At 36.5% G+C, this 21,742-nt stretch overlaps 2 protein-coding genes across 2 annotated transcripts in view; one reads left to right on the top strand and one right to left on the bottom strand.

Annotated features, from left to right (window-relative positions):
• The window catches only part of LOC131980453 (cysteine/serine-rich nuclear protein 1-like), a 158,968-nt gene that overhangs the window by 72,977 nt on the left and 64,249 nt on the right, over positions 1-21,742 (bottom strand). The window lies entirely within an intron of this gene.
• The window catches only part of col6a1 (collagen, type VI, alpha 1), a 45,555-nt gene that overhangs the window by 18,001 nt on the left and 5,812 nt on the right, over positions 1-21,742 (top strand). The window contains exons 21-31 of the mRNA XM_059344725.1: positions 4,004-4,066; positions 6,578-6,640; positions 6,768-6,818; positions 6,899-6,934; positions 7,712-7,774; positions 14,485-14,550; positions 16,637-16,672; positions 18,393-18,429; positions 18,653-18,661; positions 18,759-18,892; positions 21,083-21,192. Of these exons, the coding sequence (XP_059200708.1) occupies positions 4,004-4,066; positions 6,578-6,640; positions 6,768-6,818; positions 6,899-6,934; positions 7,712-7,774; positions 14,485-14,550; positions 16,637-16,672; positions 18,393-18,429; positions 18,653-18,661; positions 18,759-18,892; positions 21,083-21,192 (668 nt within the window). The remainder of the gene's footprint in view (positions 1-4,003; positions 4,067-6,577; positions 6,641-6,767; positions 6,819-6,898; positions 6,935-7,711; positions 7,775-14,484; positions 14,551-16,636; positions 16,673-18,392; positions 18,430-18,652; positions 18,662-18,758; positions 18,893-21,082; positions 21,193-21,742) is intronic.

Genomic DNA, 21,742 nt, shown 5'->3' with positions numbered 1-21,742 from the left:
GGCTGTATGTAATATCCTCCAACATTCTCTAGGGTTGAAATTTGGAATTTGCAAGTATTTCAATGAGTGCCCTATTAAGGGTTAAAGTGGCAAATCTATGAGAAAAAAATGTGCAGATTTATGAGATTTAAAGTGGTGAATCTGCAAGAAAAAAGTAGTTTTTTCCCATAAAATTTTGACTTTTTTTGCGCAGATTTGCCACTTTAAATCTCATAACCCTTAATAGGGCACTCATTGAAATACTTGCAAATTCCAAATTTCAACCCTAGAGAATATTCGAGGATATTACATACGGCCAGAATGTGTAAAAAAAAAAAACACATAGGGACCCGGGGGAGGGGGGTAATATTTTGAGAAAAACTTTATAAGATTAAAGTGGCAAATCTATGCGAAAAAAATTTGCAGATTTATGAGATTTAAAGTGGTGAATCTGGGAGAAAAAAGTTGCTTTTTTCCCACTTTTTTCCTCGTAAATCTGCGACTTTTTTCGCGCAGATTTGCCACTTCAAATCTAGTAAATTTGCAGCTGTTTTCTCGAAATATTACCTGAAGTTACCACATATAGTTCTTTGCCTAATAAAGGGTTAAACACTGGCCCCCACAGTAAAACTGGTCTAGAACCGCCACTGTTGGCTCCATGAGAATCACCCAGTAGAACCACTGTTTGTTAGAGTTTGAGGAGGTGGTGCAGTACGAAACGCCCACTTTTCTCTCTGGCAGCATCTTTTTTTTTCCAGCCCGAGTGGAGAAGTTGTGTGTGCATGCTTCCCGGTGCGCGTGCACGTGTGAGCACTTGTGTGAATCCATATTTCATGCTGAGGGGGAGTTGACTGGGCAGGAGCTGAAACAGAGAGAGGAGAACCTGGCCGCTGCCCCAGAGAGCTGCCCACTCCTCCACCTCCCCTTCTTCTCCTCGTTCTTCCTCCTCCCGGGAACATCGACGACTCACTCTTTCCCCTCTGACTCAGTTCTTCTCTCCGTCTCCCCGAGCCAAAGCCTCACTATGGTTTTTCTTAATAAGGCACCAGGCAGTGTAATAATAATAATACGTTACAAGCATTAGTTGTGGTAACCTCCGTGATGTCAGAACCTTCAATGGCTCTTTTGTGCTTTTCAGAGCTGAATGAACAGTGAAGAAAAGAACAGTACAGAAAACATGGAATAACTGACATATTGGGGTCTGCCTCATAGACTCTAATAGGAAAAATAACTGTATCCTCACATGCCTTACTGTGCTGGATACCATTTGCTCTCATTAACCCTTAATAGGACACTCATTGAAATACTTGCAAATTCTAAATTTCAACCCTAGAAAATATTGGAGGATATAACATACAGCCAGAATGTGTAAAAAAACATACGGACCTGGGGGAGGGGGGTAATATTTTGAGAAAAAAGTTTATAAGATTAAAGTGGCAAATCTACAGGAAAAAAATTCGCAGATTTATGAGATTTAGAGTGGTTAGTCCCCATTTTTTTCTCATAAATTTGTGTCTTTTTAATCTCGTAAACTTTTTTCTCAAAATATTACCCCCCTCCCCCGGTTCCGTATGTTTTTTTTTTTACACATTCTGGCTGTATGTAATATCCTCCAATATTCTCTAGGGTTGAAATTTAGAATTTGCAAGTATTTCAATGAGTGTCCTATTAAGGGTTAAAAAAAAGAAGAAAAAAATGTCAGATTTATGAGATTTAAAGTGGTGAATCTGTGAGAAAAAAGTAGCTTTTTCCAACTTTTTTCTCGTAAATCTCCAACTTTTTTCTTGTAGATTTGCCACTTTAATCTAGTAAATTTGCAATAAATATTTTAATTTTTATTCATACTTAATATGTCCTAATATGCCGTCATAGTCAAGTTCTCCTCGTACAAGCTATTGAAGAATAACTCTGTTTGTACGACTGTTTCTTGCTGATTTTTTTTCAAAATTTTTCATTTTTACATTGGAGGTTCAGGTGAATAAAGTGAATATTATTATATTTTTATCATACTAATTGGTCAGATGTCATGGTGTCACTGTCTGTGACGTAGCCTGATCTTTGCTGATTAGCTGGAAGAAATCCATGTGGTTCTACGACCAAACAGAGGAGAAGTTACCAAATATAGTTCTTTGCCCGATAAAGGGTTAATAGCATACTCTATTGCATGTAAACAGAACTTAATGGGAACACATTAACATTGTTTTTGTAGTGAATATTTGGTCAGAGTCAGCTTATACAAATATTCTCATCTTCAATCTGAATTTGAGTCGTAAAAAGTGACGAACACTTCTCTCAACTCTGTGCACACAGAACATAATGAGGTCTGGTTTTGATTTAGCTACATTTTAACTTTCCATACGCATCAATACGTTGAAGCATTATTTTAATGTGAGCAGTGTGACCTCTCTATAAGGACAGGGCTGAGTAATCACGCAGCAGCTGGATCCAGCTGTTGTTTGCCAGGAAATGGCACCAATTCAACATCTAACTGCTTTTATTAACAACAGCTACAGCATAACCTTGTTCTCCATTTCTATAAATTCTGTGTCAAAAGCACAAGATTCACTGTGTAAATCAACCAGCTTTGGAGGTTTGGAAGCAGCTTACTTTAACATTTAACTGTGTCCCCGTGTGTCCAGTTGTTTAACTACAATCTGGTTTTAATCTTTTCATCTGAATCGCATCAAGTGTTGCGTTAACATAGTAAAAACTCTGAAACTTCAGCAAGAACTACAATAATTTCCCCACTGGGATGCTAGACATTGTGTATATCCAAATTAATATCACAAAAAGTAACTTAGAGAGATACTTTCAGAGATAACATGAACAACTTATGGAAATCTCCTGTTGGTCTTGGTTATGTAGCTTTAGGCTAACTCCTTTAGCCTTTAGCTTTATATTGTCTACCTAATTAACAAGTCTTTTGCTAACATTAGCTAATATAAGAAGTGACTACGGTATATACAATGCAAATTATCAGTGGCACAATAGAGAGCAAACCAAATTATGCATTTTTGTAGGCTAACCCAGAAGTAGCATCTCCATGGGGTCTATTTAGAATTCGTCTATGGGATTTTTGCATTAGATTTTGGATCATTGCAGAAAATAAGCTCACGTTTCTAATGCTTACGTGTTCTATTCAGCAGAATAATCTTCACAAATGAACACCACTTTTATTATGTTTGAAGCGCTAATGTAGCCGACAGAAGTAAAAAGCTAACGTTTCGCTATAGAGGACTACACCGCGGTTGCAAGACCAACAAGCTAGCCAACGGTTTTGACAAGCTAGTGAATTCGTAGCCTAATAAATTGTTTATTAACATTGCAAGAGTTCTGAAAATCATAACTAGAGGCTGGTGGGCGACTTGTGGGAGAGCTCCCGTCCGTGTCCGGCGTGAAGATGTTTCATTTTCCCGACAACCACTGGAGTCTCATTTAGCCACTTGTTAGCAACCATGTAAAAAATAAAAAATAAATCAATATTGGCGTCTAAAACCATGTTAAATGTCTAGATATCAGCTATTAAATTAAACTCGTATGGGCTATTTTTGTTGTTAGCATTATATTTGTCCAAACAAATGTACCTTTAGTTGTACCAGGCATTGAAATGAACAAGAAATTGAGGAAAACAAGGTGGTCTAATCATTTTTTCCATGACTGTATATATATAAGTAATTTTTTAGGTTCAGACACTTTCAGGCTAACATCAAGTATTATGTTTGGCATGGACTCATGGGAGCTTCAGTTGTTTAACACTGATAAAAACATATATCTTTCTTTAAGAAACATAGTGTTAAAAGGTTATTATGGAATACAGCAGTGGAGATCCATTTATTTCAGAGTACGAACAAAACACAAGTAATGAGAAAAAACAAATGTTCCAACGTTCTATGGGATTATGTGTCCGTGTTGTGGGTCTTGTTTGGTGAAATGGTGTCAGAGCCTGTTACAGTGTTCTTTATGTGTTTGTTTTTAATGGAAAGAGTTTTAATGGCGTCTCATTAACGGTCCTGTTGTTTTCCAGGGCGAGGCTGGCAGGGCCGGGGCTCCTGGCTACAGAGGAGACGAAGGACCACCTGGACCAGAGGTGAGTCCAACACACACACACACACACACACACACACACGGATTATTCATTATTGTACATATACCTAAAGGCCTACAGGCTGTCTGAGCTCCTGCAGTGATACAGAGTTTAAATAGCAGATATCACTCGTAGAGGGACGGGTCAAACACATTTTTTAAAGGTTTTTTTTACATTTTCTATGGGTTTTTCACGTTTTTATGTTTTCTACACGTTTTTTACTGTTTTTTTTTAGTTTTTAAAGGTTTTTTTTTTAACGTTTTCTATGGGTTTTTTATGTTTTCTACACATTTTTCACAGTTTTTTATTTTTAAAGGTTTTTTTTTTTTCGTTTTCTATGGGTTTTTCACGTTTTTATGTTTTCTACATGTTTTTTACAGTTTTTTTGTAGTTTTTAAAAAAAAATTTACGTTTCCTATGGGTTTTTCACGTTTTTATGTTTTCTACACTTTTTTACTGGGGTTTTTTTTAGTTTTTAAAGGGTTTTTTTTACGTTTTCTACAGATTTTTCTTTATTCTTTTTTTTACGTTTTTCACATTTTCTATGGGGTTTTCACGTTTTTATGTTTTCTACACGTTTTTTACTGTGTTTTTTTAGTTTTTAAAGGGTTTTTTTTTACATTTTCTATGGTTTTTTTATGTTTTCTACAGATTTTTTAAAATTATTTTTTCATTTTTTACGTTTTTCACGTTTTCTATGGGTTTTCACGTTTTTATGTTTTTTACACATTTTTTACAGGGTTTTTTTTTAGTTTCTAAAGGTTTTTTATGTTTTCTACAGATTTTTTTTTTAGTTTTTTTTTTTAAACCTTTTTATTAACGTTTTTTATGTGTTTTTTTTTTACTTCTGCGGCTCACGTCACCCTCCTTCACCTACTACTTCACCTCCTCAACACATATTTACTCAACCATGGTCTAATAGGATCCTGCTTGAATCTGCCAAAGTTGGAGCAGTTCTGGTGTTTTATTTTCACATGGGACGTCTTTGTACTAGTGTTTTTACACGACCTCTCCTTGCATGTTGCAAGCGGGCGGGGCCGAGTTGGTAAAAGGTGACGTCACACACTGTGGTGAACCAATCAGGATAATAACGTATGAATCAGAACGTGATGACAGTTGTTGGTTGTTTGGTCTCTGGTCATTAAATGGGATCAAACATCGGCCACTCCTCTGAAGCAGATTGGCTTTTTGGAAGCGTGGCAGCAATAAACACTCAATAAAAATATCATTTAATTCATTATTCATGAGTAAAGATTTTTTAATGTTACAGAGTGTTACGGCATACCCACACTCTAAAAAAGGTGTTTAGTCTAAAAACCAGATAAAAACAGTAAATCTGAGGGAAATGATCTTGCTGCATGGACAGATAATTTACCTCGACAGTATTTCTTGAATTAAGATTATTAAATCTAGAAATAAGCATGTTGAACACTTAAAATAAAGAAATAAGAAATTAACTCAAGATTTGTTATCAACAAGATAAATTAAAGCTGCAATCAGCGATGAACTGGCCCAAGCAGAGTTATTTGTTTCTTAGCATGATTTAAAAAAAAAAAAAAATTGTGTCTTTTTTAGGTGATTTTATATCTTTTGTGTGTTTTTTTAATGTCTTTTTTGGTCATTTTGTATCTTTAGTTTCTTTTTTGGTCATTGCATGTCTTTTTGTGTCTTTTTTTGGTCATTTTGTGTCTTTTTTGGTCATTTTGTGTCTTTTTTTGGTAATTTTGTGTCTTTTTTTGGTCATTTTGTGTCTTTTTTTGTGTCTTTTTACATCTTCTTTTGGTCACAAAATGACCAAAAAAGACAAAAAAAAAATGTACAAAAGAGATAAAAAATTAAGCAGCAATGAACCTTTAGATTTAGAAGCGTTAGATAACTTATCTTGTTTTAAGAGTTAATTTCTTATTTTAAGTGTTCAACATGCTTATTTCTAGATTCAACAATCTTAATTTAAGAAATCTTGTCAAGGTAAATTATCTGTCCATGCAGCAAGATCATTTCCCTCAGATTTACTGTTTTATCTGGTTTTTAGACTAAACACCTTTTTTTACAGTGTAAAGATGTGTTTTTAAATGCTGTTGGTGCATATTAGAGCATTAACATCTGATATTACAGAGATATAACGAAGAGTTGAAGCTATATTTAACATTTGAACGGCTGCAGCAGAAGAGCTCCAGCTCCAACTTTACAGCTCCAACTGTAACTGATTTCACTCCAAAGTCCATAAAAATGTGCAGTTTACTGTATCAGCTGCAATCAAAAGACCCTTTATGACCACTAAACATGTATATTACACACATTATCACACAATCCAAGCAATCAGATAACAATAATCTGTAACAGATTGCAATAAATCACTGTTGTGTAAAACGTTTAAGGAAAAAAAAGTAATTCTGCTGACTGTTTTTGTTCACACACTCACACAACATCCAAATGTTTTCAACACACACACACACACACATGGCATGTTACATTTCATATGTTTCTGATCGTATCATTCCTTTCATCTCCAAGGGACCCAAAGGACCGAGAGGAATCAAAGGAGCTCCAGGAGACCGAGGCCAGATGGGGGAGAGGGTGAGAGAGAGACACATGTGTGCCATCCATCATTTCTGCAGGCGTATGTGTGTGTGTGTGTGTGTGTGTGTGTGTGTGTGTGTGTGGAGGATCTTTAACTGTACTTCTTTTCATTCTTTTCTTTCAGGGAGAAGATGGTGCACCAGGAAATGGGACTGCAGGTTGTCCTGGTTTCCAGGTGAGTTATTATAGTAGTTGTATTTAAAACATTGTGCTCCATTTAAATGTGTATATTCTGAACTTTTTTGTCTCTTTTAGGGTTATCCTGGGCCCCGCGGAGACTCTGGTGAGCCTGTAAGTTATCTTTGATATTTCTATTTTAACTTTAATTAGAAATCAAAAGAAAAAAAAACTTCTTTAAACCTCTGAAGTCCAGGAGGTTTTGGTTCAAATTTGTCAGCTTCCTCTGGATTAATTTCTGTCTCTGTTCAGCATCTTTCAGTCTGTCCTTACATCACATGCATGGCTCCTTTTTCTCCACACAAACTTGGCTATCAGTCAGATTTTTATTTAATTTTAATTAACAAAGTATAAAGCTGCCAGGAACCCAAAATACAAACAAAAGACACAGGTTTCTATGGAAATGTACCTTTTTTTTAACCATTCATATACACAAAAACAGCAGAAAAAATAATAAATAATAAAACTACAAAACAGTCTATTTGCATGTAAATTAAAAATGGTAATAGTTTTCATTGTAGAAAGAAAATTCTCATTTTAAAAATGGTCTAGAAACATAAATGTCACACTGTGAAAGCTCCTATGATTGAACTTTAACTGGCTTTCTCAGCTTGTCTACATAAAATACATAAATAAAGTTATTACTGTAAATAAACATGTATTTTCAATAAATAGATGGACTCCAGAGGGTTAAAGGTATAGCACTCCTGTAGCAATTACAACGACATATAATGTAATGTAAAAATCAGATTATGGAAAAATTGTTATTAGAGTTATTTTGTTATCAATAGGAAGCTTTAAACTACTTTACATTTTCTCATCAATGTAAAAACCACTTGTCCTGCTCCTGCGCCTCCTTCTCCTCTCTGATGTTTGCTGTGTGGCCTTCAGGGTGGCAAGGGAACCCCTGGACCCAAAGGAGACGACGGAGACGCCGGAGATCCAGGACCTGATGTGAGTCTGGCTCCGATTCCTTTTCTTGATCTCATTTTATCTTTGCTCCATCCCTTCTTGGCAGCGAGCGCTGACAGGATGTGAGTCACATGTCTGCTTCTATGGGTTTACATTTACATATTTCTTTTTGTTTGTCTCTTTTCAACACTTAGATTACAAAGTATTACATTACTTTTTTTATTTGCATTTCTGTCTTTCATTTAGGTTTTCTGCATTAGAACCCTCACATACTTTACTCCTCTTTTTCTGAGTCAATCCATCTCGATCTTACACTCTCCTTCTGTTCTGCAGCTGGAAAGGCTTTCTCAACTAGATCTGAACATGTGTGTGTGTGTGTGTGTGTGTGTGTGTGTGTGTGTGTGTGTGTGTGTGTGTCTTTGGGGAGGAGAGTTTTGAGCTGATGCAGCTGTGTATATGTCGTTGTCAAGGATACCAGGAAATGAGCAGGAACGATGAAGGGACTGCATCACTCTTTTGGTGTGTGTGTGTGTTCTTGTTCTTCCTACATAGTGAGGACCGGAACACGTTTTTAACCAACAGAGTGAGGACATTTTTGCAAAGTGAGGACATTTCGGCCGGTCCTCACTTCTTTGAAGGCTTTTTTTTTTAGATTTCAGACTTTGTTTTAAGGGTTAAAGGTTACATGATAATGGTAATTAACTGAAAACAGTATTGTGTGGTTACAAAACTAACTACAATTATAGTAAAAATTAAACTAAAACTAAAGCATTTCAAAAAAATAAATACTAAACTAAAACTAGCAAACTCACCCTAAAAACTCATTAGAATTAACTGGATTTGAAAACAAAAATTCACAACAAAATTAAAAGTAAAACTAATGAAAAATCCAAAACTATTATAACCTTGGCAGGGCTTTCACTGTTCCAATGAAGGTCCTCACAAAGATAGAAGTACAAGAATGTGTGTGTGTGTGTGTGTGTGTGTGCGTGCCTGTTTTAACACTTTAACCCCCAGTTTAACTTGGTGGTGTTTACATTGAAATGACTACATTTCCGTGGCCGTGTTTCATGTTTCATGTTTGACGGCATAAACATTTCTCCACATGTTTGTACTTTCTCTCGTCATCCGTGTGTCGGTGACCCTGACCTCTGTTGTTAAGAGGAGTCACACTTTATAAGCTGTGGATTTACAGTGTCAGATCAGTTTACCACTCATCAGGACCCTGTGGAGCAGGATTAGATGCAGTATAAGTCACCGGGTCGCCCCACTCTTTACCTTCTGCAGTGACAGCAGCAGACAGGAAACATTTCATAGCCTCGTAACTGATTCTACAGCTAAAGAACCGTGAAATTACATTTTACCAACTAACTTGTGTAATCAAGTCTATAGTTTATACCAGGGGTCTCAAACTCAAATTACCTGGGGGCCACTGGAGGCAGTATCAAAATGACCAAAAGAAGACACAAAATGACTAAATGGCGGATATCACACTCGTAGGTGGACGCGTTGAACAAATGGTCGACTGTCACCCCGGCGAACAGGCCTCGTGTCCTGTGTGACAACAAAAGTTAATGTAACTTTGTTTTTGTTTTTCACCTTTTTTTAACTTTTTAAATTTTCTGTTTTTATACATCTTTAAAGTTTTTTATGTTTTTCAATTTTTTTTTAATGTTTTTTACGTAACTTCCGCGGCTCATGTCACCCTCGTAACTACTTCACTTCAAGCATTTATGTACATTTATTTACTGTTAAAGCTGTCTTTTATAACGCCTTACTGAGAAGTTTTTTTACGTTTCTGTTTTTTAAATTTTTTTTACGTTTTTTTTATGTTTTTTACATAACTTCCACATCGCAAAACACCCTCTCACCCTCCCACCCTAATTACTTCACTTCCAGAATTTACATACATTTATTTACTATTTAATCATTACGCTTACCAAGAAGGTTTTTTATTTTATTTTAAGTTTTCTATGTATTTTTACATTTTTTACGCTTTTTAGGTTTTCTTACTTTTTTAAAACGTTTTTTTACGGGTTGTTTTACGTTTTTTACGTTTTTTACGTTGTCTTTCATAACGCCTTACCATGAAGTTTTTTGAGCTGAACATAGGTCAGTGGTTTTGTCTCCTAAATTCACAGAAACTGCAGCCTTTTCTACAACCGCGACCTGAACCTGTATGTTTAATGACGTGTGCGCGAGCCAAACCACCATATGTGTCATTATTGATGGTATTGACAAACGGTCTATTCTGACGTTTAGGTTGGAGATCTTGTTGGACTAAAATATGCAGTATATGCAATATGAGGAGCTGAAGTTGTTTTTTATGCTCTCATCAAAGCCACCAGACTCCTTGTACATGGGAGTTGCAGGTCTATAACTGCCTCGGTCAGTTAGTTTGTTTGTTTTACTGTGTGACTTGTTTCAAAGACTTACATTACACATTACATTCATTACATCATATCTTGTTTAATTCATGCAAAAAGTGCCCAGATGAAGAAAAAACAACTTTTTTTTCTTGCTTGGAGCAGTAATCTCTAGATCCAGATTAGCTGTTTCCGCCTGTTGTCAGTATTTATGTTAAATTAAGATAACCTGGCTTGACATGAGATTCATATCAATCCTCTCATCTCACTCTGAGCATAAAAGTGAATTAGCATACGTCCCAAAAATGCCTTTCAGAAATTATTCCTAATCTTCCCCCTGCTGCTGTCCCACTGGTCACTCCATGTCCTTTATAAAAAGAAAAAAAATACATAATCAGATCATCTCATTGGAAAAAATGAATCCACGACATTCCACTTATCCCCAGCAGCATTCATGCAACTCTTTTTTTCTCTTTTCAATAGTCCGTTATATCCGTTTCTCTGAACAGTCACTTGTTTGTTTCCACTCGTTTTACACTCACTGTGTTGGACAGTACAGCAGGAAAAAAAACCATGAGACATCCAACTGGCAAACAAGATTTTTTTTTAGACAATCTGATGCCACTGGATTGCATTGTGAGCAGGATTTCTAATTTAAGTAGTTTGAATATTTTCACACTGTGCAGGCTTGCACATTGTTGTAATTGGCCTTCACTGGCCAGAGGGCACAGCAAGGTGCAGACGGGGGTGTGCCAGAGAAGATAAAGGTGGAGACAGACCTTTTGACTTTTTAACTTTTTAGCGATCACACTTTGGAATGATAATATACACGTATTCGGTCATGACAGACAGTCACATCTGGCTATGTGCTCAGATAAATATGACTCAGGGTCAAGACGTATGTGTGTGTATAATGTAACTGTGGATGATACGGTCCATGTTCTCTACGTAAGAGTGTTTGAAGTTGAGAATGTGAAGTAATTGGATCCGCGTGTGTGTGTACCCACTCAATCCTGACACCAACTACGCATTTATGTGTGTGTGTGTGTGTGTGTGTGTGTGTGTAATAGCCAGGTGGTTGACATTACCTTCTCTCTCTGCCTCTCTTTCTCTTTATATCTGTCCACTGTAAGTAGATGGTTGTATAGCAGCAGTGCAGATCAGCTGGTTTTGAGTCAGCCAACTCAGATCAAAGAGCAAAAATTGATTTATTGGGATGATTTGTGCACACATTGCTTCTCATTTCTGGTCTGGCATGTTGAGCTTCAAATAACTGATACGTCAGTACTTGTAGATGCAATTAGAGTGGTACATATGTGTTGTCACTGTCACCACAATTTGCTACTGTATCTATATATCTATAGACACACTTTTTTCTGCTCAGGGTACCTCAAGGCTCCTTACCAGGACCTTTACTTTTCTCACTGTTTATGTTCCAGTTTTGGTAAAAATCCTCAAAGGATTTCATGTTAATGTCTGTTTGTATACTGATGACACCCAGATTTACATTTCTATTGCACCAGCGGTTCACATTATCTGAGAGAACTCTCTTTCTCTTTATATCTGTCCACTGTAAGGAGATGGTTGTTTAGCTGCAGTGCAGATCAGCTGGTTTTGAGTCAGCCAACTCAGATCAAAGAGCAAAAATTAATTTATTGGGATGATTTGTGCACACATCGCATCTCATTTCTGGTCTGGCATGTTGAGCTTCAAATAAGTATTCATGTGACTGCTGATCAAAATGTATTTGGAGAAGAGAAGAGATAAATTAATTAATTAATAGGGTACCTCAAAGCTCCGTATCAGGACCTTTACTTTTCTCACTGTTTATGTCCCAGTTTTGGTAAAAATCCTCAAAGAGTTTCATCTTAATGTCTGTTTGTATGCTGATGACACCCAGATTTACATTTCTATTGCACCAGTGGTCCATATTGATTATTCATGTTTCAGAATCAGAATCAGAAGCCTTCATTGTCATTGCACAGGGTAGTACAACGAAATTTGGCATCAAGAGATGAAGAGAAAGAAATACAGCACAATGTGAGGGGAGGAAAAGAGGAAAAAACTAAAATAACCTCAGCAACATAAGCATAATACACAATACACAACACATTTCCCAACATGAACAGGCTAATGACATGTCACAGGGGGGGGGGGGAGCATAGTCAGGCAGCCAACCATTTCTAAACAAAATTCTGGCCATATCTTACACAATGAACCTTTGAATCAGCTACTCCCCTTAAATCTCCAAGTGTTTTGGAAGCCATTTTGAAAGCTGTTTAATGACTTCATTATGCATGCCACCCACTCTCAATTTGCAATTTTGCATCAGTTTGAACTCCTCTGCAGCTGTCCCCAGTCCTCCTCAAACAAGATGCCCACATTTCTTTAAAGTGTGCAACAGTATCTGTGGGAACCTAAAGATGGGATGATTTTCCCTTAATTGATTTACAATGTTTACGCTCTTTATTCTCCACACTTCCACAGTGTAATCTCCCAGCGATCAGCAGCAGGTCAGAGTGCAGCAGCTGCAGGGCTTTGGCTGCTCTCTCTGCCTGCAGCTGGGCTGGTGTGGTAGATAGAGAGCCAGACAGGACCGGACCTGGCCTCAATTAAGACTTGAAATGGATTCAGAGACTTTATCTCTGACTGACTCGACCCTTTGAAAGTGTTTTGACATATCGATTCCACTGCTAAAAAGGGATATGTTTTAAGACATGACATATGCTTAAAGATTTTCCAGTTAGGCCCTTATATAGTCGAATATTCACTGAACACTTTTCAAGGCCCTTGAATGCAGTTAATTTGAAATTTTGCAACACTGTATCTCACTCAGAAATGTAGTATATTAGTACCAGTGGTGGGAAAAGTATTCAGATCCTTTACTTTAGTAAAAGTGCAAATATCAAACTGTAAAATTACTCCACTGCAAGTAAAAAGTCCTGCATACAAAACTTACTGAAGTAAAAGTACAAAAGCATCAGCATCAAAATGTACTTAAAGCATCAAAAGTAAAAGTACTCATTATGCAGAATGGACCCATTCAGATATATCGTCTAAATATATTATTAGATTATTTGTCATAATGTATTTATGTAAGCAGCATTTTAATTTTGTAAAGGTATGGCTCCTTAACTATACTGTTATGAGGTTTAATTTATAAAAATGCATATTCATCTTAAATTGATCATGTTTTTTTATGTTAAATCTCGGCCTGAAAAGTAACTAAAGCTGTCAGCTAAATGTAGTGGAGTAAAAAGTCCAATATTTGCCTCAAATTGTAGTGAAATAGAAGTATAAAGTTACATAAAATGGAAATACTCAAGTAAAGTATACCTCAAAAGTACAGTACTTGAGTAAATGTACTTAGTTACATCCCACCACTGATTAGTACCACTGCATATAAGTAACATCAGTTGAATGAGGAGAAAAACTGATAAATTACAAGATTAAAAGTCGTACATTTATTAGAAAAAGAACACATGTTCTCTGAAGAATCAGAAAATATACAATGTCCCTAACGCCGTTGTAGTATGAGGATAAACTTGTGTAAAGTTTCCCAAAAGGGAAGTACTGATGTATCAGTAGTTGTAGTTGGCAATCAGCATGTTACGTCTGTGTTGTCACTGTCATCAGAATTTGCTACTGTATCTATATATCTATAGAAACACCTTTTTCTGGTCGGGGTACCTCAAGGCTCCGTATCAGGACCTTTACTTTTCTCACTGTTTATGTTACAGTTTTGGTAAAAATCCCCAAAGAATTTCATGTAAATGTCTGTTTCTATGCTGATGACACCCAGATTTACATTTATATTGCACCACATTATCTGAGAGAACCATTTGTACTCGGTTTTTATTCAGACTGTACTACTGTGCTGTTTTCTTCTCAGGGCAAGTTTAAAAGATCAATATATGTATGGACCTCTTTTTCAATCTTATTTGTCTCTCTCTCTTTTACTGTTTCTTTTTTAAAGTTTTTAAAGGGTTTTTTTTTGTTTCCCATGGTTTTTAAAAAAAGTTTTTTGTATTTTTTTACGCTTTTAAAGTAACTTCCACGGCTCACGTCACCATCATAACTACTTCACGTCTGACATTAACATACATTTATTTACTGTTTAAACTGTTTTTTATAACGCCTTACCAAGGTTTTTTTAAGTTTTCAGGTTTTCCTTTTACTGTTTTATTTTAATTTTTTTTTACATTTTTTACCTTTTTATACCTATTATAACTATAACTATATATAAGAGTTGCCGTCCTCCCAAAAAGTACATTTCTGAAAAAAGCATGATATATATTCAAAATTATTGTAAAAAAATATTGTTTAATATAAACAATCAGTATATGTATGGACCTCTTTCTCAATCTTATTTGTGTCTCTTTACAGAACAACCAACCAGGACCTGCAGGAGCTAAAGGGGCCAAAGGTCACCGAGGACCCGAGGGCAACCCGGTAAGAATACCGTGTGTGTGTGTGTGTGTGTGTGTGTGTGTGTGTGTGTGTGTGTGTGTGTGTGTGTTGTAGGTGTGTGTGTAAGCAAGTTGAGACAGTGGAGGTCTGCTGTCCACGCGTCTAAAGCAGACCCTCCCTCCTAATCACTCTCCTACTCTCACTTTCAGACATAGTTTTGGGGTCGTTTCACTGTTTTCTGTAAACAGTGAAGAGTTCTAGTGAAACCTAAGATTAGACCAGCTATTTAACTTCTAATTAACATATTTACCAAGACACTGATTTCAAAGTCAGTGAGATTAAAGAAAAAAGTTCAAGAAAAACAACTATGTAATTGTTTTCGAAATTGCATTAATTAAAAGAATAATTCTGGTCATATTCAAAACTTGTGTGAATAAATCTCTTGAAAACATCAAAACCAATCATTTCCGGAACAAACCCAGCGTTGTCTGTGGTTGTTAACCTCAAGGCCATTTGTTCTTGATGAACTCTTGAAAAAGCGTTTGTGAAAGTATGCTTTGATTTCAAAAAGAAAAAGAAAAGAAAAAAGGAAAAAAAAGCAGCCAGACACTTTCATGTTCGGAAATAAACTGTTTCTTACTCTTTCTTAGCCTGATACACACATTACATGATGCACTGTTTTCCCAAGAAGTTTTCAGATCCTTTACTTCAGTAAAAGTACTAATACCACACTGTGAAATTACTCCACTACAGTAAAAGTCCTGCATTCAAAACTGAAGTAAAAGTACAAAAGTATCAGCATCAAAATGTACTTAAAGTATCAAAAGTAAAAGTACTTGTTATGCAGAACAGCCACACTCAGATTGTTTTATATATTAAATATATTATCAGATTATTTGTATTGATGCAGCAAGTTGGGGCTCATTTTAATTACTTAATATACTGTTATGATGTTTATTTAAAAATAAAGATAAAGAAGTCTAATCACTTTATATTGATCATGTTTTTTACGTTAAATCTCGACCTGTAAAGTAACTAAAGCTGTTAGCTAAATGTAGTGGAGTAAAAAGAACAATATTTGCCTCAAAATGTAGTGAAGTAGAAGTATAAATATATATATAAATATAATAAATATGCCTTTTTTATTTTAAATATAGAAATACACAATATCATCAGACCTTTAGTGGAATTATGCAAATAAGACCAAAGCGACGCCCTGTGTATTGCTGTGTGTTTCCCTCTCTGTGGGCAACAGTTGCTACTTCTCCCAAACACACCCAGTAACTGACTCAGGTTCACTAATCTACATGAAACTCTACACAACACCAAACCGCATGCAAAGACGTAAAAGAATGCATCGTTTGGCTCTCAGCGTGTTGGAAAGACTGAGAGAGAGATTTCCTTTTCAACCACTGGATCTAAATATAACACTGTGTGTGAAGACATGTTCTCCAAACTCTAACCTTTCACACTTTCCTTACACTCCTCCCTTTTTTTACTCTTTCTCCTTTCAACCTCTCCTCTGCTTTCTGTCTCTGCTGCATATTTCTGTCCCAGCAGTTTGCGTCATGTATTCACGGGACAGTTTCTCTTGTCTACAATTAAAAACCGTCTCTTCTTTCTTTCTTTCTTTCTTTCCTTCTTTCCTTTTTTCTTTCTCTCTCTTGTGTGTCTGTGGCTGGCGTCTTTGTCACAGAGAAGAATGCTCTTAAACAGAGTTTAATGTCTGTTAAAACAAACCAGATGGTTTTTTCCTGCAGCCGAGTGTAAAAAACAAACTGCTGTGGCAGTGAGCTGTGAGCAGGATTCGCATGTTGTTGCAGAAAGATAGCAGCGCACACAAATGTGTGGGTGTGGATGTGGCTTCGGTGACTGAGAGATTCTGGTTTGCAGTCCAAGGAGTGACGTTTTTTCCAAAGAAACACTGTTTTTTTTTTTTGTTTTGTTTTAATTCCAGTGAAAATAAAAAGAGTCTTACAGAACTTGCTCTGTCATCTTGAAGTCAGACCAGATCGACTCCGTCTGGCCAGTTTTTTTTTTTTTTAATCTGATAAACAAATCTATCAGTGGGATGAATCCTTCAGTCCTCCTGTCTTCCTTTCTCACTCCTTCTCTCTTTTCTCTGCAGGGACCTTCTGGGCCTCCAGGACCACCAGGAACTGATGTGAGTATTAAAAAAAAGAACTTAATGGGAAACCCTCGCCCTCGTTTTGGCCCCAGGACAGGTCGGCTAAGCACCACAGACTTAATTCCCCCTCGAGGCTGAGCTAGTTTTCACTCTCCAACTGATACTGTATGTTCAGTCCAAAGCCACACATTCAATTTCCTGAACACAACCACCCGCTGCCTTACACCGACTGGGGGACAAAGCTCACCAATGAGCTGATTTCTACTCAATTAGTTATTACAATACAATACAATAAATCTTTATTATCCACCATGGTGGAAATTTGCCTTCGGCTCACCGTAAAGATACAGAATTTCATTAAAAACATCCAGCAGTTGAGAATGCAGTTAAAACATAGAATAAAAGAAGAAAAAGACAATAAAGAGCAGTTAAAATGTATTTTTCTACTCATGCCTTAACTCAGGGATGGGCAACTTAAATGCTGCAGGGGGCCACAATGTTTCATGTTCACTACCACAGGGCCACATATAGGAGCGTGCACTTCACCAGATATGATGAAACTGCAATTTTAAATATGTTTACAGTGCAGTAACTTAACATATTTCATGCTCAAATGCATGTTTAACAGTATAAATAGGAATACAAAAGGTTTGAAGCAAATAAAAAATAACCACTTACTGGGATTTCTTTTTTTTTTCAGTGCAAGAACAGCAGACCAACATTAATTACAAGAAGTAATTTTGTGCATTTTTACACTGCACTTTTAAGATTTCATGCTCAAATGCATGTAGTTGTACTGAGGGCCACTTCAAGAGAGGGTGAGGGCCGTATGTGGCCCCCGGGCCTCCAGTTGCCCATCCCTGCCTTAACCCAAATATGTTTTATTTAAGCATTTTGTTTAAATGAACTGTAGTGTAAACAACAACCAACATATTAACATAAAAGAAGTTTGTACATGAAATTCCCAGTGCAGCGAGACAAATTGACTGACTTGAAGATGACTCAATGAAGGACCCAAAAACATCTCTCCTCCTTTCATCACCCTCAATATCCTGCTGGGAAATTTGTAGTCCGTCAGGATTTTCTGAGACTATGATGGGGGACCAAACAAAGTCCAGGGTCCAGGGGCATGCTCCCCCGGAGAACATTTTTGCCCTAAAAGCCAAAATGTGGTGCCTGTCACACATTCTAATGCCACTATTCCATCTTAATCATTGCATATTTTAATGAATTATTGTAAAGGATAATAAGGGTTCTTATATGTTTTATTTAAGGCGTCATATTTTGACAGTCTTTTTGCAAATTATGTGGTGGATTCTGCTAACACATCCATGTGCTCTTATTTTGAAAGCTACATGTGTTTTCTTTTATTTTGAAAGCGGGTCTAACACGTTCTTACTGTTACACCTTATGGTGCGTTATATTAACACTGAAAATTGGAACTTGGAGCTCGGAACAACGTTGAAAATTCTGACATTCGTGTGGACCTTGAACGCACCATTAGCAGCCAGACTCTCTATGTGCTGCAATGTAAATAATCTAACTAACGGAACATTAATCTCTGTTTTACTGGCAATGTTTGCCGTTGAAAATGGGGGGGACGGATCGGGATCACTAGTGCCATCTGTGCGCATGCTTTAAGTAAAATATCACCATTGTCATGTTTTTATTTTTTGTTCTGGAGCAGCTTGAAACAGTCTTCTCAGCGTTATGTAATGTGATTTAACTGTAACATGTTCTCCTCCTCTCTCTTCAGGAATGTGAGATTCTGGATATCATCATGAAGCTCTGCTGTAAGTAACAATCCTGCACACTTCAACTCACAGAACTGGAGCCACATGTACTCCACGTTAAACACTTTGCCCTTTTCAACTCACAGCCTGATTGCCTACGTATGTAATTGAAACCTGAAGGCTGTGAGGGTTACAGGTTAGGGTTTTGTTTTTCCCTGTGCAGTTAATTAACTTTGAGTTGTTTTTTTCTCCCCATCCTCTCCTAATTTGCACCACTGCACAGCTTGTTGTGGTAAGTTTGTGCTCAGTATAAAAGGCATCGTGATAATTGGTTCTCATGCTCCGTGGCTGTTGTGATAAATGTGGTTTTTGCTTGTTTGTGTCTCCAGAGTGTAAGTGTGCAGCTCTGGACCTGGCCTTCATCGTGGACAGCTCAGAGAGTATCGGCATCACCAACTTTGATCTTAGCAAAGACTTTATCATCACAGTCATAGACAGACTCATCAAAGACCAGCAGCTCAAGGTAACATCCTATAAATGTGTCTTATACCTGCCAACCCGACCATCTAGAACAGGGGTGGTCAACCTGTGGCTCCAGAGCCTCATGTGGCTCTTTAGGCGGCCTGCAGGGGCTCCCCGTGGCTGAGACAAAAATAATTAAAAATTTAATTTATCAATGGTGTAGACCAAAACTGATTGTATTCTTCAATTGTAAAATTGTATAGCCTTTTTACAGCATATTTAAAAAATGTTGACATTTAAGTCAACTAAAATGTGCTTCATAGCTTACGAAAGTCTCCGGCCCGGCGCCTTATCCTTTAAGTTTTGCCAACTTTGAGTTTAGTTTTGAGTTCCCCGAGATAGACTAGTTTTCAAAATCATATTAATAAATGCTCAGTATGACTATTAATAATGTTGGTAGGCTAATTTAGACTTATTAGGCTGTTTAATTTTCATTTTAGGCTCAATATAAGGTTTGCGGCTCCATTCCGCAATTTTCTCTTTTTTTTTGGCCAACAGTGGCTCTTTAGTTAGTAAAGGTTGCCCACCCATGATCTATAACATTAACGATCAATTAATCGATCCATTGCTATGGATAAAAACATGCATACATGGGCAAAATAATAGATATACAGTCATGGAAAAATTATCAGACCACCTTGTTTTCTTCAATTTCTTGTTCATTTTAATGCCTGGTACAACTAAAGGTTCATTTGTTTGGACAAATATAATGATAACAACAAAAATAGCTGATAAGAGTTTAATTTAAGAGCTGATATCTAGACATTTTACATGTTTTTTTGAGAATGATGTTGGTTATTATCAATAAACTTGTGTAAAGTTTCCCAAAAGGGAAGTACTGACGTATCAGTACTTGTAGTTGGAAATTAGCATGTTAAGTCTGTGTTATCACTGTCACCACAATTTGCTACTGTATCTATATATCTATAGACACACTTTTTTCTTGTCGGGGTACCTCAAGGCTCCGTATCAGGACCTTTACTTTTCTCACTGTTTATGTTCCAGTTTTGGTAAAATACCCAAATAATTCCATGTTAATGTCTGTTTCTATGCTGATGACACCCGGATTTACATTTCTATTGCACCAGGGGTCCACATTGGACAGAAATGTCTAGATATCAGCTCTTAAATTAAACTCTTATCATCTATTTTTGTTGTTATCATTATATTTGTCCAAACAAATGTAGCTTTAGTTGTACCAGGCATTAAAATGAACAAGAAATTGAGGAAAACAAGGGTGATCTATACGTTTTTTCCATGACTGCATATACAGTACTATGCAAAACGGCTATTTTGATAACACACGCTTTTATTTTGAAAGGATGGAAATAGACTTCCTGTCGATCGTAAAACTAAATCAGTGAGATTAAACTGTAAAGATAACGTGAAGGAGTTCAATGTTTTATGCTTTAATCCCGAAGAGGCATTAGGTTAGTTTTCACAGTAATCTTCATATTTAAATGTGTTTTGTGTTTAAATAAGTTTTGGATCAAATTAAACTCAGTAATTCCTGCTAGCAAGGTTTGACACAGTAAGCTAGTTTTACTCAAATTAATCCTCTTGTATTTCTGTGTGTTTTATAATTGTTATTGCAACTTTCAGTTTGTAAACTGTAGCTTTATCCAACTTAATTCTCAGCTTATTGGCTTATTGACGTACTGACACACAGTCAGAGATAAAATTAAAATTAAAAAATACACAGATCGATTAAAAATTCCACGTGATCGACCAAATTCTTAACGACCATTAATCCATCACCAATCTTTTTTTCCCCATCCCCAGTTTTGACGTTATAATCCACTTTGTTTCAGACTCCTGTAGGATCAACCTGCATTTGACCTTTGTGGCTTGTGTTGTTTATTCAAAATGACCCCAAAAATGTTGTGAAAACTGTTTTGTTGTGAAATTCAGCCTTGAGAACAGCCCTCGAAATAGAAAGTGTGAATGAAAAAGAGATTGTCTTGGGGTTTTGGAACTTACTTTTATGTGTCTCCAATGACTCTCCTCTTCCAGTTTGGATATAATTAGTCAGGATGGGTGGGACGCAGAAATGTTGACAGAGGAAAACACATGCCTGCAGACATAACACACACACACACACACACACACACACACACACACACACACACACACACACACACACACACACAGTCCCAAACACACGGTCACTATGCAATGCTTTTCTTTCCAGTTTGCAACCAATGACTCCGGCCTGAGTGTGGTCCAGTACAGTGGATCCAAAGCCCAAGAAGTTGTCCGACTAGGCAGCGGCAACATTGGTAGCCTCACCGAGTTTAAACAGTGAGTTTCCTCTCTGTGACTGTGTTCAGTATGGTGATGATTCATTGTCACCATTGCTGCTCAGGTTTGATTTTATTGGCTCAGATTCTGGTTACATACTCATACTGGAATGTAGCTAAGTACATTTACTCAAGTACTGTATTTAAATACAATTTTGAGGTAATTTTATGTAACTTTATACTTCTACTTGAGGCAATTATTGTACTTTTTACTCCACTACATTTAACTGAAAGCTTTAGTTACTTTTCAGGTCGAGATTTAACATAAAACGCATGATTAATCTAACATGAATAGACATTTTTTGTTTGATTTAACCTGATAACAGAATATTAAGTAGTTAGAATCAGTCCTACCTTTACAGAATTAGAATGCTGTTTATATAAAGGCATCAATACAAATAATCTAATAATATATTGAGAGTACATAAAACAATCTAAGTGGGTTCATTCTGCATAACAAGTACTTTTACTTTTGATACTTTATAAGTACATTTTGATGCTGATACTTTTGTACTTTAACTTCAGTAAGTTTTGAATGCAGGACTTTTACT

The sequence above is a fragment of the Centropristis striata genome, chromosome 11 (assembly GCF_030273125.1).
Source record: "Centropristis striata isolate RG_2023a ecotype Rhode Island chromosome 11, C.striata_1.0, whole genome shotgun sequence".
In the NCBI taxonomy this organism is placed as follows: domain Eukaryota; kingdom Metazoa; phylum Chordata; class Actinopteri; order Perciformes; family Serranidae; genus Centropristis; species Centropristis striata.
Note: the sequence above shows the minus strand (reverse complement) of the source record. Positions and strands in the feature narration are given on the sequence as shown.